Genomic DNA, 18352 nt, shown 5'->3' on the forward strand with positions numbered 1-18352 from the left:
GGGAGAACCAGGGGTCTGAGGGTAGAAGGCCTTATTTCTATCTTTAGTTAAGGCTGCTTGAGAGCTTGCTAGTTAGCATCAATACCTTCTTCTATTTTCTATGCTAGTGCCTCACGTATCCTAGGGTAGATTAACATTATTTATTTACGTGTGTATCTCCCCAGCTGCCTAACGTGTGAGCTTCTGAATTGTTTGGAACTTAAAGGCTTTTATTTATTTCTCTCTCCTAAAGCACTGTGTTTCCTTCTTCGTAGATGCTTGATAAAGGTCTGTTAAAGTGAAGTTAGTGTAAGGTATCCGCAACCCTTTCCCCTGTCACTGGGGTTGACATTTAAAAATGCATTATCCTGTAGTAACACAGGGTATTCCTTATGGCTAGAACAACAACAGAAAGCGGCACAAGGCCTTTTGTCACCATTGTTTAATGAAGGAACAGTCCAAGTAGAAATTTATCCATGTAGGGTCCCTCGAAAGGCCTCAAATTGGTTTGCTTCTGTATGGTTCATGCCATGCCAGCAGGGTGTGTATGTGTGTATTTCTGTGTTAATACAGTTAATGTATTAACTATAGTTAATATTAAAGGCCTTTACCTGGGCTTAAGAATTTTCGGAGGTTCACTTTATTTATTTATTTATTTATTTATTTATTTATTTATAATTATTTTTTGGCCACGTCGTGTGGCATGCAGGATATCAGATCCCCGACCAGGGTTCGAACCCGTGCCCCCTGCATTGGGAGCGCAGAGTCTTAAGCACTGGGCCGCCAGGGAAGTCCCGGGAGGTTCACTTTCGACAAATGCCTGCACACCTCTTTTTGAGATACGCCTTTTTTGGTGCATGCTGGGAGTCCGTGTCCCTGCCCCTTACCGAGCTCCAGTTCCCTAGGGCCCTGAATTTACTCCCCAGGTGGCCCCATGTCCCAAGCCCCAAGAGGCATGTGTGTTCCTCTTCACTGAGTCTGTGCTTCTGAGAGCTGAGTGGCACTGTCAGTGTTATACTCTCAGGACTGAGAGGTATCTACGAGGTGCTGGCTGTGTATACAGGGAACAGGACACGTGGGCTACGTTACCCACATGTATGCACCTGAAGCCTCTCATGTTGAGGGAGGAAGCTCAGGCTTGCTGCTCTGAGGGTCTGCTGTAGCTCTAACGTATCAGGCTTCTCTGAGTCTCTGAGAGACGGTCCTTAAATCAGGTCAGGGACGAATCCTGCATTTCCTGTTTCTCTGGGTGTTTGTGGGTTTTTCTGTGTCCACACGTATAAAAGATGTTCTCAGTGAGTCCCTCAACCTTGAAAACTTTGTGCTCCTTGTAGGAAAAGACCTGTCTTGTCCCTCTCTGCCTCGTCCAGGAAAGGTTAGGATGTTCTGATATTTTCCTTGCTTATGGCTCCATCATCTGAAAGGATTTGATCGAAAAAATCTCCTTTTATTCCACTACCTGAGAGGTGACCATTGGGAGAAAAACAGAGGGGTAGGGTGGGTGCCGGAGTTGGAAACAGTTTTCTGTACCAGTTAGGGATATTCTAATGACACTAAAGTTAATGATGAAGAATCACTTTTACTCTAAACCACCTATTTTCAGATGCTCATAACTCCAAGGAATACAAATGAGTACACGTTTACAAGTCTAACAGGGCAGGATTCTCAGACAATGGTGTTCTGGGAAATGTGGTATTATCAAGTCCTGTGAATCACATCATATAGTAGGATCTGTTTTGAGGCATAAAATGTACATTTCTTAGAAGTCTGAGCAATGAATTGTGTGTGTTTACAGATAAGGAATTGATATCATCACCAAATCTATGAAGAAAATGAGTTTAAAACGATTCTAAGAGGCACCTAAAAGTTGGCTCTTCCCTCTCTCTCTCTCTCTGTCTCTCTGTCTCATCCAATTAGTTATTTACTCTGCTGCCTTTCTCTCCATTTTCCTGCGTTATTTTAGACCGCATCACTTCCTGACAAATTATGAACTGGTTCATGTATACAGAAGATAATACAGCATATATGTAAGGTATATCATAATAATATAAAAACCTGTGTACCCACCACCAAGCTTGAGAACTAGAACACGGCTAATGCCTTGGAAGCCCACCTGTGCCCTTCCTGCGTCATCCCCTCATTCCTTCCCTGAGGTAACCACGATCCTGAACTTTGTTAATAATTCACTTATTTATACATTCACGGCAGAGGAATGTTCCTTTAAATAATGTTATTTCTTGTCCATTTTGGATTTTATGTGAATGTAATTATACTAGATGTATTACTTGCCTTACTCTTTCTCCCCCCCCCCCCAATTTTGTGTTTGTGAGATTTATCCATGTTGATGTGTGCAACTGTAGTAATCAGTTTTCATTGCCGTATAGTTATCCATCGTATGAAAATTCCACAGGGTGTCTATTTCCTGTTGATGGACATGTGGGTTGTTTCCAGTTTTATGCTTTTGCAAATTATCTTGCGACGAATTTTCTCACTCATATCCCCCTATGCCCACATGCAAGAGTTTCTGTAGTTTCTCAGTTGAGGGCAATTTTACGCACTGCCCCCTCCGCCCCAACCAGGGTGACATTTGATAACGTCTGGAAACATTTTGGTTGTCATAACTGAGGGTGTGCTACTGGCATCTAGTGGGTGGAGGCCAAGGATACTGCTAAACATCCTACAATGCACAGGACAGTCCTCTACAACCCAGAATTGTCTTTCCAAAATGTCAACAGCTGAGTAACCCTGATCTAGAGTATAGGCCTAGGCATGAAATTTCTGGGTCGTAGGGTCTGCCCAAGTTCAACCTTACTGGTAACACCAATTATCTTTCAAAACAGTTGTACTAGTTCATACTCCCAACAGCAGAGGATGAGATTTCTATTGGCTCCACATTCTTGCCAACTCTTAGTATCATTACCTTCATTACTTCTTGCCTGAACTTTGCCCTAGTCTCCTAACCTTCTCCTACCTCCATGTCTTTCCCCACAGATACATGCTTCATATACTTGCTAAGTTAACCTTCCTAAAACCCAACTCTGGCCATGCCAAATTCCTGTAAGAAAATTTTGATGACTCTACTGCATACACAATAAACTTGGCATTTAAGACGCACACAAAAGGGCCCACTAGCTCTGTAGACCTAGTAATACCAACTTATTAGGTGGTATTCAAATAAGCCGTGCCCTTTCTCTGCTCTCTGCAGCATGTGTGTTGTTGAACACTTACCCTTTCTTAAGTCAGTTCTACATTCATTTCTAGGTCCATTAATTCAGCCAGTTATTAAATCTTTTAAATTTACTGAGTATTTGTCTTTCTCTGTCTCACTTGTTTCCCTTAACATAATACCCTGCAAGTCCATCCATGTTGCTGCCGATGGCAAAATTCTTTTTTTATGGCTGATTAGTATTCCTTTGTATATATACATCACATCTTCTTTGTCCATTCATCTGTTGACGGACACAGATTGCTTCCATACGCTGGCAATTATAAATGACCATGCTATGAACATTGGGGTGCATGCATCTTTTTGAATTCGTGTTTTTCTTTTTTACAGATATATGCTCAGGAGTGGAATTGCTGGGTCGTATGGTAGATCTATTTTTAGTTTTCTGAGAAATATCCATACTGTTTTCCACAGTGGCTGCACCAATTTACAGTCCCACCAACAGTGTAGGATGGTTGCCTTTTCTCCACGTCCTCTCCAAAATTTGTTACGTGTGTCCTTTTGTGAGGTGATGTCTCATTGTGGTTTTGATTTGCATTTCCCCGACGATTAGTGATGTTGAACATGTGTGCATGTGCCCATTGGCCATCTGCGTTTCCCCAGAGACAGGAGTGGAGACTTCATTATTAAGGCTACAAGAAGCCATCATGGGGGTCTAATCTGGGATGTAATTTGTGTTTTAGAAATGTCACTCTGAAAGCAATGTGAAGAAAGGTCAGCGAGGAGGAAGAATGGAGTGCTCATTATAGGAGTGATTTATGTGAGAGATGCTGAAGTTCTAGACTAAGGTAGGGGTATTGAAAGCACATGAAGAAGTGTGTAGAACTGAAAGGCAACAGTTGATTGGCTATGGGTGATAACTGGATGTGGAGATACGGAAGGTGTTGTAAGCGTAGAAGAGTAAGCGGTGGTAGATGTATTGACAACTTAGTATGCCTGAGTGTGATCAGGAAAAGAAGGAAAAGAGGAGAAACCCCAGGGAATTCCCTGGTGGTCCAGTGGTTAGGACTCGACAGTGGCCCGTGGCCCGGGTTCGATCCCTGTTCTGGGAACTACGATCCCAGCAAGCTGCGCGGCACGGCCAGGAAAAAAAAAAAAAAAGAAACCCGAAACCAAATCAATGGTGACACGAGGGAGAGATAGAAGAGGGAGAGTGCAGATGGGCAAAAACCAGAGAGGCCAAGGAATAGGAGGGCTCAGTGAGATAAAAGAACACGTGTAGAGAGAGTAGAAGAATGAGAGAGCAGCATGGCTAGGCGCTTGCGGTCCAAGACTGGGATATTTTCATTTTAGAAGTGAGAGGTAGAGTAGTTTAGGGTAAAGAATAAACCAAAGTGTGTCCCCACCCCTCCCCGCCCATATACACTGCAGATGCTTGGACAAAATGATCGGAAATGACCTTTTCATTTTTGACAAGCAAGTATTGTCTCTACGAGGATGCCTGAGTGACCAGAGACAAGGGGTGCAGGATTAAGAGCAGTAGGGCTGGGCTCAGCTGACCCACTGCTGTTGTGATGGTTAGTTATAGAGGGATCCCCCACGTAAGTATGTGGCTTAGTTCTATGTGGATCCGCCCCGTAAGTGAGAAGAAAGCACTTACTGCAATAGAAGGAAAAAGAGGGGGAAAGGAGAGGGGAAACGAAGGTGTGAAGATGCTCTGCTGGTGAAGAGAAGGAAGGAAATTAAGAGAAACATTTAAAAAACGTGTGATTCTAAAATGGTTGAAAAGAAAAAGTGGGGTGCTTGAGAAGGGGTCGAGGTGGGGTAAAGAGTTCAGTTTTTAGCTGTACAAAACACTCAGCCACCCCAGGAAGTTCCATGCAACTAAAGCTTTGCAATATGCTGGGCACAAGCAGTCCCAGCTCTTCTCACCAAATACTGAAGGAAAGGGGAAGGGGGAGAATGTTTGTTTGAATATTCTAGTTGACCAAGAGTGAACCTGAAATCCATTTTGATTTCAACACTTTTAAATGGCATGCCTCACGAGGTCCAGCGCTGGTGAATATGACTGAGGTTTATCTGTTCATTGCCCATCTGGCTTATGTGCTCTGAAGAAGCCTCTTTCTGACCTTGCTTCATCAAGGTACCAAGATGGGAAGGACGAAGGGTAGTGAATGAGTGGAAGCATTTCCTCTTTCTCTGAGATATTTCTATTCTATGTGGCAATGTTCAGGGTAGCGGAAAGAAGAGAAGGCCTCTAGCAAAAATGTAAGGCTTTTTTCCCCCACATGCTGGGGCCAGAATGCTGGAGCATTACAGTGGCCTGCTCTCCAGGGGCTCACTGCCTTGAAGATCCGATACACTGACCGTTGCCTTCTTTTCCCCTTCAATGCTGTCAGCCAAGAACCCTCACTTCAACTGTGCATCCCTTAGCTATGGGAGGGGGGCTCCTGGAGCCCAATTTCTGTCCTGATGACGGGCCAGAGCCGGGCCACGACATGCACAGGTTGAACCTCCTCTATCCCTTCCAGAGGACAGGCGCTCTGGTTGACTGGAGGCCCGAGGGTCTGGGAATGACCACCAGTCAACTATGTCCTGATTCCTCAGAGGTGTCCAGATCTTTCAAACTGCAGATTCAGCCCGGGCGGTCAAATTACTCCTTTCACCACAAAAAGCAAACTCTTGGGCATACGCTGTTTCAAGTGAAAAGCACATTTTGCGTTTTTGCAGAGGGGAGGCGCAGGGCGGGGTGCCCCACGCCGCCGACCCCAGGCCCAGCTCTCCAGCTGCCAGGGAGCTGGAGCTGGGGCTGACCAAGGAATGACTGCGGACGCCAGAAGGAGCAGAGGGCTGGGCGGCGCACAGGCTGCGGTAGGAGGCGGGACCGCGCATCTCGTTCAATGGGTCCCGGCGCCTGCCGGATTGGCTAAGCTCGCTTGCCGTCGGGGTGGGCGGAGCCAGTTGTGCGCCGGGCTTGGGGCCCGCCCAGCGGCAGCCGGACGTGCTTCAGACCCCGCGCTCTGGGCAGCGGCTGGGTGCGTGGTCCGGTTGCTGCGTGGAGTGAAGCTGCTGGGCTGCTGCTCTTCTTGCCGCTCCCTGGCTCAGGGCCGCTGGTCGACCCCCACCCTCCCCACTCCCCTTGGCCTCGATGTTCTCACCTTACAGGTGGCTCTTGGCCGAAGCACGAGGTCCGCGCCCCGCTCCTCTTGGTTATCCCGCTCCCCCCCCCCCCCACCTCGTCTCTCTTCCTCCCGGTCCGCAGCGGTCTCCAGGGTTCTCCGACGGTCGGAGCTCTGGCGTCCCGACATGCGGCGGGCCGCTGTGCTCCTGCTGCTCATCAGGACCCGGCCCTTGGAGGGCGACGACCCGAAACCCAGCTGGAAATTCCGCTTTGATTTCTAACCTCTCCTCGTCTGATGTTCCTGACGTCGTTCTGGACTTCTTCGATTGGTAAGCGGGGTCGGCAGGCTGCCATGAGCTGGGAGGGCGGTGGGTGAGTGGGCGACCTCTTAGAAGGAGACGGCTGGAGCCGATGTGGGCCTGCGCTTTTGAACCGCTGCCCACGCGCGCTGCCTGCTGGCCAGTCCCTAGAGGAGTTGGTGGTGGGGATGGGGACGACCAGCTGCGATGGAGCCCCCTTGCTTCAGCCCCTCTGTTGCTGTGGTGCCTAATAGCGCTGAAGTGGCGGGGTTCGGGGAACTACCGCCCCAGGGTCCACCCCTCCATCTCCAGGGACTGAGTTCTCCTCAGCCAGGTATACTGGCCCCTGTGTGTGAGTGCGCGGGGAGGGGGTGATGGTGCGGTGAGGGCTAAAGGCAGTATTCTGTGCTGAGCTGACGGCTGGTAAAACTGGGAGGGCCTCGACCGGCCTAATCCCAGATTCCGCTCCCCACTCTGCTCCGCCAGATAGGGTCCTCTAGCAACAACGCTTCTTATTAAATGCACCAGATGCATTCCTGCTTATTATCCCTGAATAGTGTTTCCTTGTCAGCCAGCAGAACGATTCAAGCAAGCCAATCACATCCTTGCTTAGGAACCAGGGGGTACCTCACCCTCGTGATACTGCAAAGCCCGCTTCCCCCAGACCCTTCTGGTTCACGCTGTTCCAGAATGCAACCCCCATGTGTCCTGCATGGCCTGCGATGTCCTCCTCTCCTGGGCTGCCCAAGAGGTGGGTCACTGGGCCTCCGACCCTGTCCCCATAACCACCCAGAAGGTCTGGACCACTCATGATTAGATGGAGATAAAACCCACAGCTGTAAATTTGCACTGCTAGAAATCTAAAATATTCTGAGGGAATTTGTACAGAGAGAAAAGACAAAATAATAATAATTCCATGCAGCGCAAGTGGCAGCACCCTAGCAGAAGATGTTTTCAGTCCACCCACCTCTGGCTTGGGGGCCCAGCAATCTTCTGCTGTGCCACTCTGTTGCCTATGCCTGTGTTGCAGTGAAAATCCTGATCATCCTAATGATAGGGAAGAGCAACCATGGCACTTTTGTGACACGGTGATGAAATTAAACCCAACTTAAGCCAGAGTCCTTAAAACTTATTAAGCAACCATTGCCATAGGGGAGGCCCCTAACCCTAATGAAACTGATTTGATGCTGTCTGAAGGAAGAAATCTATAAATATGAGCAGATTAGAGAGGACACCCCCTCACACACACACACACAAAGTACATCCAGTGACAAACGAGCAAGCAAAAAGAATCAGAGAGAATGAAATTAGAAAACTTCAATACAGAGGGAGGCAACAATTAAATCGATACAAAGGTGCACAATTTAATCCAGTTGGAAATCTAGAATTTGCTAAAAGAATTTATACCTGGTAAGACCTTTGTCCTTGGCAGACATCTGTCTTCTCACTGTGTCCTCACATGGCCTTTTCTTTGTTCAGTGTGGGGAGACAGAGAGCTCTGTGGCATCTGTTCCTTTTCTTATAAGGATACCCCCCCTATTGGATTAGAGCTCCAAGCTTATGACCTCGTTTAACCTTGAAGGCCATATCTCCAAATATAGTCACATTGGGGGTTAGGGCTTCAACATACCAATTTGGGGGGAACAGAATTCAGTCCATAACATTTTTTTTTTTTTTTTACTTTTGGCTGTGTTGGGTCTTCGTTGCTGCACGCGGGCTTTCTCTAGTTGCGGCGAATGGGGGCTCCTCTTCGTTGAGGTACACGGGCTTCTCACCGTGGTGGCGTCTCTTGTTGTGGGGCATGGGCTCTAGGTGCGCGGGCTTCAGTAGTTGTGGCCCACGGGCTCAGTAGTTGTGGTTTGCGGGCTCTAGAACTCAGGCTCAGTAGTTGTGGCGCACAGGCTTGCTCCGCGGCACGTGGGATCTTCCCAGACCAGGGCTTGAACCCGTGTCCCCTGCATTGGCAGGCAGATTCTCAACCACTGCGCCACCAGGGAAGCCCTATATATTTTATATATAGTAGTTTATATCTGCTAATCACAAACTCCTAATTTATCCCTTCCCCACCCCCTTTCCCCTTTGGTAAACATAAGTTTGTTTTCTATGTCTGTGAGTCTGTTTCTGTTTTGTAAATATCAATAAGTTCATTTGTATCATTTTGTATTAGATTCCACATGTAAGTGATATCATATGATACTTGTTGTGGCTCACGGGCTCTAGAGCACGGGCTCAGTAGTTGTGGCGCACGGGCTTAGTTGTTCTGGATCTTCCCAGACCAGGGCTCGAACCCGTGTCCCCTGCGTTGGCAGGTGGATTCTTAACCACTGCGCCATCAGGGAAGCCCTCAGATGAATTCTTAAGAAGAATTCATTTATATGTCTTTTATATATATATGATATGTTCTTGATCCTTTCATCTGCCCAAAACACTTAGGTTGTCTCCATTCCTTGGCTATTGTGAATAATGCTGCAATGAGCATAAGAGAGCAGAGCAGAAATCACCTCCTTTGGATCTGTTTTCAGGAGTGGGATTGCTGGCTGATCTGCTAGTTCTATTTTCAATCTTTTGAGGAACCTCCATACCGTTGTCCATAGTGGCCGCACCATTTTACTTTCCCACCAACAGGGCACGAGGGTTCCCTTTTTACCACACTCTTGCCAACACTTGCTATCTCTTGTCCTTTTGAAAATAGCCATCCTAATAGGTGTGATGTCTTAATTACAGTTTGATTTGCATTTCCCTCAGGGTTAGTGATGTTGAACACATTTTCCTATACCTATTGGCCAGTTGTATGTCTTCTTTGGAAAAATGTATATTCAGACTGTGTACCCTTTTATTAATTATTTGTTGGTTTTGTGTTTGTTTTTTTGTTTTTTTTTTTGATGTTGAGTTGATTGAATTCCTTATATATTTTGCATATTATCCCCTCAACAGATAACATGATTTGCAAATGTTTTCTTCTGCTTCATAGGTCAGTTGCCTTTTCATTTTGTCGATTGTTTCCTTTGCTGTGCAGAAGCTTTTTAGTTTGATGTAGTCCACTTGTTTATTTTGTTTTTGTTGCCTTTGTTTTGGTGTCAGTTCAAAAAAAAATCATTGCCATAACCTATGTCAAGGAGCTTACCCCTGTGTTTTCCTCTAGGAGTTTTACAGATTCAGGCCTTACGTTTAAGTCTTTAATCCATTTGGAGTTCATTTTGGGGTATGGTGTAAGATAAGGGTCCAATATAGTATCTTTGCATGTGGATATCCAGTTTTCCCAGCACCATTTATTGAAGAGACTCTCCTGTCCTCGTTGTGTGTTCTTGTCAAATAGTTGAGCATATATGTGTGGGTTGATTTCTGGGCTCTATATTTTGTTCCATTGGTCTATGTCTATATCTGTTCTTATGCCAGTACCATGCTGTTTTGATTACTATACCTTTGTAAAATAATGAAATCAGGAAGCATGATGCCTCCAGGTTTAGGTTTGTTATTTGGGGGGTGGTTCATCAAAGGGTACAAATGATCAGTTATAAGATAAATACATTCTAGGGATCTAATGTACAGCATGCTGATATAATTTAAGATGTTGTGTGGTATGCTGGAGACTTGCTGAGACAGTAGATCTTAGTTTTATCCCACACACCACCCCCCAAAAACCTTTAGCTATGTGAGGTGATAGATGTATTAATCAGTTTCACTGTGGTAATCATTTAACAATGTATACATACATCAAGCATCACACTGTTCACCGTGAATATAGAAATTTTATTTGTAAATTATACTTCCATAAAGTTGGAGGGGATGGGAGGAATGTGTGTCCTGTTCACATGGAAAAAATTAATTACTCTAAACTGTCAGAGGTAAAGCACAGGATTTGGGTTACTAGAAGAATACATTTTAAGTCAACTGTCTTCAATAAACTCAATGAGCGAAAGGAAACAATGATCAAAGAACTAGGAAACAATGAGAAAGATGTATCACAAAGAGACAGATATTATAAATAGGGACAAAATAAAAGTTCTTCGGCTGCAAAGCACAGTAAGTGAAATGAAAAATTAATAAAAGATGTCCAACAGCAAATTTGACCAGGAGAAAAAGAATCAGCGAGTTTTAAAAGGTTAGTTGAACTATCCAGTCTCTGGAAAGGAAAAGAGGAGCAGAAAAGCAAAGAATGAAGAATAATGAGCAAAGCCTATGAGACTTATGTGCATCAGCAAGCTTATCAATGTACACATAATGACACTTGCAGAGGCAGAGGAGAGAGAGAAAGGGGCAGGAAATCATTGAAGAAATGATGCCTGAAAACCTCCAAACTCGGAGGAAAGACATGACTCTACACACCCAAGAAGTTCCACAAACTCCAAGCAGGATAAAATCAGAGATCCCCACCTAGGCACACCATGCTCAAATTATCAAAAGTCAAAGACAAAGAGTGAACCTTGAAAACAGCAATAGAAACAACTCCTCACCTACAAGTATTCCTCAGTAAGATTTGTGCCCATTTCTCTACAGAAACCATAGAGGACAGCTGGCATTGGAATGACATATTAAAAGCGTAGAACAAATGAACAAAAATACCCTTTCAACCAAGAATTCTATATGTGGGGAAAACGAAGGGGAGTTAAAGACATTCCAAGACAAACAAAAACTGAGAGAGTACATAGCTAGTAAGCTTGCCCTACAGAAAGTACTAAAAGGAGTCCTTCAGGCTGAATTGAAATAATGCTGGGCACCTATCTGAAGCAATATGAAGAAATAAACCACAAAGGCCAAGGTAACTACACAGGTAAACGCAAAAGCCAGTATTGCTGTACTTTTGGTTTGTATCTCCTCTTTTTGTTCTCATATATGATTGAAAATACAAATGTATAAAGCATTAACTATAAATCTCTGTTAATGGGCACCAAATATACAAACATGCCATGTGTCACCATAATTAAATAAAGAAATGTGGCAGAGCTGGGGAAAAGCAGAGTTTTTGAATACTATTGCAACTATCTCCGTATTAATACAAACTTGATTATTATAAAGTTAAGATATTAATTGTAACTCCCAGTGTAACCACCGACACTGCCCCCACAAAAAGCTCCAGCACTATAAAAAAACTAAAAAAGGTACAGAGAAAGGAGTGATAAAGAATCACTTTGTACACTAGAAAAATGAAATTAATAACAGCGAAATACAGTAATTGAGGGGTGAAGGAACAAAAAAAGGCTGACATGTGGAAAATAAATAGGAAAAGGTCAGGAAAAGTCTTTCCCTGTCAGTAATCAATACAATAACCATAGATAAAACTGTTCAACGAAAAGACAGCACAAGTGAGTGAACTTCAGGCAGTCACCTTAGCGCTGGATGCTCTGGCCAACAGTTAGCCCCGTCTGCACATTTTCATAGACAATCAGGCCATTGTCGTCGGTCTGGCTGTCTGGTCCGGCCCATGGCAGCAACGACGTTTCCTTGTGTAAAACTGTCCTGTCCCCTTTGGGGTAAAGAGCCCTGGGAATCTCTTGGCCCACAGACTCCCAACTTATAAATCCAGGTCACACGTGTCTCTATATATACTAAAGCCACTATGCAGGGCTTTGCCAAGACCCTCCTTCTTGGCTTTGGAGTTCCGGGCCTTATTGATGGTGACCGAGGCATGCATTTTACTTCTCAGGATACACAACGCTGGGCTCTTGAACGGCATTCAGTGGACCTTTTGCCTCCCTACCCGGCCTTAGGCTGCAGGACTCAGAGTTCCAGAGTGGCTTACTTCCACAAGTTCAAATTCCATTACACGAAAATGGCACGTTTCAGTCGCCAGTCACACGCCAGAGGTGAATTGTAGTATAGCGTCTGACTGCGTCCTTTGATGTTTGACTGCTGAGGGCTTTTAAACGTCAAGCCTCCCTCTTCCCCAATGCCCCACACTCTCTCCTTTGGCGCGGTTGTAGGGTGGAGGGGAGGAGGAGTGGGCGTCAAACTACACTAGCTACTGCCAGCACAAGGGAACTGTCATGCTGGCCCCATCCACTAATCACAGTAGAACTCCCAAAGCAATTTCTTCCTTTCCTGACTCTCTCAAGTCTTTTTTGGAGCAGCTTGAAAAGGCTACCCTGCTCTCCCCCCAGAAGCCTCCTCATGTAAGGAATACACTTTGCATCGCGTCTCGGTAGTGTGTGTGTGTGTGTGTGTGTGTGTGTGTGTGTGGTGTCACCAGTCTTGATTGACCTTTGAACCCAACTTGGGGTAGGGGTCCATACTGACTCAGGGTGGCAACAACAGCTCTTCTCGCCAACCTTCCCAGGAGCGCAGTGCAGAATGTGTGCTTCCCATCCGTGAAACGTTAGGGTCTGTCAAATTAGATGTCCTGGATCCCAAGGCGGTGTGCTTACTGGAAGTAAGGGACATAGCTTATGTTCTCCTGAACGTGAAGTTACAGCTAACACCCACTCTTGCTTCTGTGCCCAGCGACAATAGTAAGTGGGATTAGCATAAAATAGTTGCCGATTTCTTCCTCGTTTTAAGCATTCGTTACCCTTGACCACTCGGCTAAGTGGGGCTGAGTACAACAAAAAGTCTCGGACTGTTGACCGAGAAATCATTCTAGGAAGCCTGTCCTGTTAACGTGTGCCATGCTGTATTAGTCTGCTCAGGCTGCCCTAATAAAATGCCATAGGCTGGGCGGCTTAAACAAGACATTGGTTTATTTCCTACAGTTCTGGAGGCTAGGAAGCCCAAGGTCAGGGTGCCAGCATGGTGGAGTTCTTGGTGAGGGCCCTCGTTTTGGCTTGAAGATAGCCGCCTTCTTCCTGTGGCTTCACGTTGGGGTGGTGGGCGGAGAGCACCATCTATGGTCTCTTCCTGTAAGGGCAGTGATCCCAACGTGTGGACCGCAGCCTCCTGACCTTACCGAAACTGAATGACCTACCAAAGACCCAGTCTCCAAATACCATCTCCTGGGGGCGGGGTGGGGTGGGGGACGGGCTTCATCGTATGAATTGGGGAGGCAGGGGATGTACACAATCCAGTGCAGAGCAGGTGCTCAGCCCAGTCTTTTTTTTTTTTTTTTTTCAGCCCAGTCTTTAAAAGAAGTATCTCTCTCTGTCTCTGTCTCTGTCTCTGTCTCTGTGTCTCTCTCTTCCCTCTCTCTCTCTGTCTTCACTTCTTGGCGGCTGGAAGTGAATTGGGGAGCCCTGATGAAACACTGTCCGGCTCCTGTCTTTACTGCTTTCTCTCCACTCTCCATTCTCACTGCATCCATATCGACTTTGTATGTCCTTTTCTAAGTAGCTTTAACCGCATTAAAACCTCCAAATTCTCTTGCTCTCTCTTGTGGGAGGTTTTAAGCGTTGCTGAGATTTGATCTATACACCTTCTCTCTCTCTCTCGTTTTTGAACTAAGTGTGTCTCAGTCAGCGTGAGCTGCCCCAGGGTGGCAATTGGGGAACACATGCAGGTTCCCATACCCCAGGGCGCCGCCCTATAGGGACACTGTAGCTTTGCTCTTGCAGTGGTGGAATGAAAAGGAAGGGATTCCTGTGGGCTCACGGAGGCTCAGGGTGAGCTGGGCCTTTAAGGCTTCCAGGGAAGCTGAAGACCTTGGTCACTCATTGGACGGCGGTGCTGTCAATCCTTGGCTGCTGGCAAATGAGCTTAGAGCCGGCGCTGGAGGAAGTGGCCCTTGGTTGACCCTTCCAAGGTCCGCCTCCCGTCGCCAGCCAGTCAGGCTCTTTCCCGCCCTGTGCGCAGCGGCCTCGGCGCAGTCTCGGTGGGGCGCTCCACAGGCCGGCGGTCTGCCCTTCCCGTGGCGGGGCCCCCAGAGGCATCTTCGCAGACTCTTGTCCCCTGTGCAGCCGGCTTCTCTGCAGCCCCCACCCCGTGCCGGAGGCCCCGCTGCCAACAGCGTCCCCTCCCTCAGCGATACTCAGCCCGGCGGCCGCCATCTTCCCCGCGATCTTCACTGCAGCCCGATCCGTGTGTGGCGCGTCCGTCCTGCCATGTCTGCCACAGAGGAGCGAGGGCCGATCCCAGGTGGCCAGGCCGGAGCTGGTGGCGGGGCGGGTGGCGACCCCAGTCCCCTCGGGGTCCGCGCATCCCCTTCGGGAGGGATGGATGGAGCCGAGGGGGCCGCGGCCCTTCTGGCCTCCCTGGGGCTCTCCAGAGCCCTTCACGGGGAGGATGGTGGGCAGGAGGCCGCCCAGGCCGCAGTGGAAGAAGACTGGGATGTAGAGCTGGTTGAGGAGGAGGAGGAGGAGGAGGAGGAGGAGGAGGAGGAGGAGGAGGAGGTGGAGGAGGAGGAGGAGGAGGAGGAGACGGAGGAGGAGGAGGAGGAGGAGGAGGAAATTTTTGAATTAGAGATCGAGGACCAGGAGGAGGATGAGTACCAGTCAGAAGAGGGAGACGAAACTGAGGAAGAGGTCGAGGAGGAGGAAGAGACACAAGAGGAGGACGAGAATGGGCACGAGGGCGCGGGAGTGGTCGCGGGCCACGGGCCCCCCATGGCGCAGTTTCAGTCCCTGTTCCGGGATCCGGTCCATTGCCGTGTGCACCACAGCCACTACAACTACCGTGTCCTGGTCGGGCCCCACGCCGGCCGCGTGATGGTCAGGCGCCGCTCCCGACGGCTCTCGGACCCTGCAGAGGATGCCGCGCCTCCTCAGGAGCAGGAAGACCTGGGAGAGGCAGGTGAGGTCTGGCGGGGCGGGTACCAGGCAGAGGGCACCCCGCCCTGGGAGCCGCAGGAACCTGCAGAGGGGGCGGCATCCCAGAAGGCAGAGGAACCGGCGGCGGCGGCCGAGTTCTGGGCGGGCGAGGTCCTGGCTGATGCCTCCGAGTCCTGGGAGGCTGGGGCGTGTGGACCTGACGACGGGGCCGAGGCTGGCGAGGGGCGGCCCAGTCCCCAGGCCCTTGCAGCCCCTGCTGGGGCATCGGCCTGAAAGGCAGGCCGCGCTCAGCGCTGGCCTCTGGCGGTTAAGCAGCGGGTCAAAGCTCTCAAAAACCTTCAGGCACGATATGCACAAGTAGAAGCCCAATTCTCTAAAGACCTTTATGATCTTGAGAAAAAGTATGCTGCTCTCTACCAACCTAGGGGCGAACAAATGGCATGCCTCACTTTTGGTTGACGGGCTTCTAAAAATGTAAAGATTCTCAGTAGGATGACCTGAGAAAATGATGAAAGGTCACAGGGGCACTTTTCAGTGGTTGAGGAATCAGTGAGCTTCGCGGTAGAACTTGTCTTTAAATCGGGTGAACATTTTCCAGTGACGTTCTGGCAGAAACATACAAAAATGCTCTGAGAATCAAATGATTTCGATCCCTTCTCCAAAGGGCCAGAAATAATCAGCAGCACAGTGTGTGAGATCTACTGGAAGGAGGGGAAAAATGTTGTGAAAACTGTCAAGCAGCAGAACTGTGAGGCCCATGGAAGTGTTGTATCAACCAGTAGGAACATGGCCAGCTCTTCTTTTTATTTATTTATTTATTTATTTATTTATTTATTTATTTATTTATGTTTTGACATATTTCTCTTCTCCAGAACCTCCTGAGGGCAGAGAACTAGATTCTGCTGCTGATTTTAAATCGGGAAATGTTTCCCACCACCTTGTGATGCCAAAGTCCGTATCATTCGACACTAAAGAAGAGAGTGCACATCAGTATGAAAATGCTGAGGAAGAGAAAGAGGATGGAAAGGAAAAAGCAGAAGAAGGACCCAAAGTGGGTACGGTCTCAGCAGAGGGCAGCTCTGGAGAATACAGGTATTATTGTATAGTGCAACCATTCCTGACATATACCTGTTACTAACAGCTTTATGTTTTGTTTTGTTTTGTTTACATACTTAATTTATTTTTGGTTTATTTTTTTAACATCTTTATTGGAGTATAATTGCTTTACAGTGGTGTGTTAGTTTCTGCTTTATAACAAAGTCAATCAGCTATACGTATACCTATATCCCCATATCTCCTCCCTCTTGCGTCTCCCTCCCATCCTCCCTATCCCACCCCTCTAGGTGGTCACAGAGCTCCGAGCTGATCTCCCTGTGCTATGCAGCTGCTTCCCACTAGCTATCTATCGTGTTTTAAATTTTTTTTGTAAAGTAAATAAGAAAAAATTGTTGAAATTTAGTTTTGGAAAAACAGTTTAATGTTACTAATGGACTTGTATTCTAGATGATATAGAAGGAAGTGTGTTCTGAAAAGTATTTCATTTGCAGCCGCAAGTCCTTTGTCCTGTAGCTTTAAGACTACTACAGATGGGAAATTTATCAGACCTGGAAATAGAGACCTATATGTTTTTAGAGGTCTAAAATATAGAGACCTATATTTTTAGAGAATGGTCACCAGAAGAAGCAGCTAAAGCGAGTAAGCTGTGCACTAGCGGTACCTTCATCCCCTGGCCACAGAAATGGAGTCTCTTGGAATAACAATGCCTTTGAGAAGGTGACTCCTTACAAAGTAGTAAAACGTTAAGGATTTCACATAAGACTGCATTTCATGAGTAGTTCACAAATATTAGTTCAATTTAGATTTTTTATTCAAAAGAAGAGAAAATTAGCCATAGTAAGATTATTGGCTATCCCTGAGTCGGTAATTCAATCTTAGTTTCTCCTTCCTCTACCCATTCATCTTTTCCTTTCTCTGTCTCATCTCTCTCTCTCTCTCAGTATCACGCTCTTTCTTTCTCCCTTTCTTAATGTTCACACCTGTGGATGTTTGATAACAGCCTCATTCTCATTTTACAGATACGGAAACTGAAGGTCTGGGATTATAAGGGATTTATGATTTGTGTAAGGAGCATAGGCTCTTAAGGTGGAAAGACATTTAAATGGCAGAGTGGCCTCTCAAGAAAAAAATCTAGCATTTATAGTGGTGGGCAAGAGAGAGATGAGGTTGGTGTGATGAAATGATGTGCACCCTGACAACCAAGGCTCTGGGTTACAAGAAGAAAACATCTTGTTCTCTCCTTGGAGAGCCAACAGATGTACATAGTATTGACTCATATTTAGAAAGTCCCTGCTGCATGTTATTGGTGTACAATTGTTAATTGACTCTTATCCCATCCTACAGTTGGAAGGCATAAAAAGAAGTGGACGGCGAAAGAAGAGATGAATTTGTTCTTCACGGATATTCTAGTTTTCATTAGCCCACAATGCAAATTTTGTTCCAAAGTTCAGCATCCCAAAATGATATTAAGTGACATCTGACTTTATTCTGACCTTTTACAGATAAATTTGATAGTATTGTTCACATTGAAAATAAAAGCTTGTTTGACATGAATAAGCTGCAGATTTTTTTTTTTAACCTAAATAACACTGACTCCAACGTATCTTTGTTCTATTTCTTTCGGCCCACCTTACTGTCATTGAAAGGGATTTCTTTCAACTATTTGGTAAGCCTGTTTCAAATCCTTTTATTGCAGCCTCAAATAAATTAAAATATTAGATTATAAACAAGTTGTGTGACGAGAGAGATGGTGGCCCAGCCTCTAGTACGTGTTATTGAAAGGACCTGACGGACGACCTAGCTTGCCTGGAGACCAGATGGCGCTATTGGCCTGCCATGGAGCAGCAGCAGCAGCAGCTGGGAACTTGTTTGAAATGCAAATTCTCAGACCCTGCTCCAGACCTACTGAATTGGATATTCTGAAGGTAGGCTGCTAGCCATCGGGTTTTACAAGTCCTCCAAGTGCTACTGAAGCACACTAAAGTTTGAGAACCACTGCTTTAGAGCAATGGGGGAAACGTTTAAGTACACCTACGGTAGGACCAGCCTTAATTCACTGACTTGGTACTGTTGCAGGTAAACTGAACAGGATGGTAAG

The 18352-nt window shown here is 46.6% G+C and overlaps 1 protein-coding gene across 6 annotated transcripts in view; it reads left to right on the top strand.

Annotated features, from left to right (window-relative positions):
- Positions 1–17811, top strand: part of LOC309622371 (uncharacterized protein) — a 33186-nt gene extending 15375 nt beyond the window's left edge. Inside the window, exons 6-10 of one of the 6 annotated variants that reach the window (XR_014240770.1) lie at positions 5876–6595; positions 7123–7316; positions 11063–11336; positions 16071–16290; positions 17599–17811. Coding sequence is in view for 1 of the 6 variants with exons in the window: in XM_082409455.1 (XP_082265581.1) it covers positions 6294–6595; positions 14389–14566; positions 14893–15220; positions 16071–16290; positions 17599–17611 (1041 nt within the window). In the remaining 5 variants the exon portion in view is untranslated. Of the gene's footprint in view, positions 1–4104; positions 6596–7122; positions 7317–11062; positions 11337–14388; positions 14567–14890; positions 15221–16070; positions 16291–17598 lie in introns of those variants that run through there. The other 5 variants (XR_014240771.1, XR_014240773.1, XM_082409455.1 and 2 more) reach the window with 5 other exon arrangements.
- The last annotated feature ends 541 nt before the right edge of the window (positions 17812–18352 follow it).

This window comes from Balaenoptera borealis (genome assembly GCF_965194805.1).
Source record: "Balaenoptera borealis genome assembly, contig: HAP1_SCAFFOLD_2310, whole genome shotgun sequence".
NCBI lineage: Eukaryota > Metazoa > Chordata > Mammalia > Artiodactyla > Balaenopteridae > Balaenoptera > Balaenoptera borealis.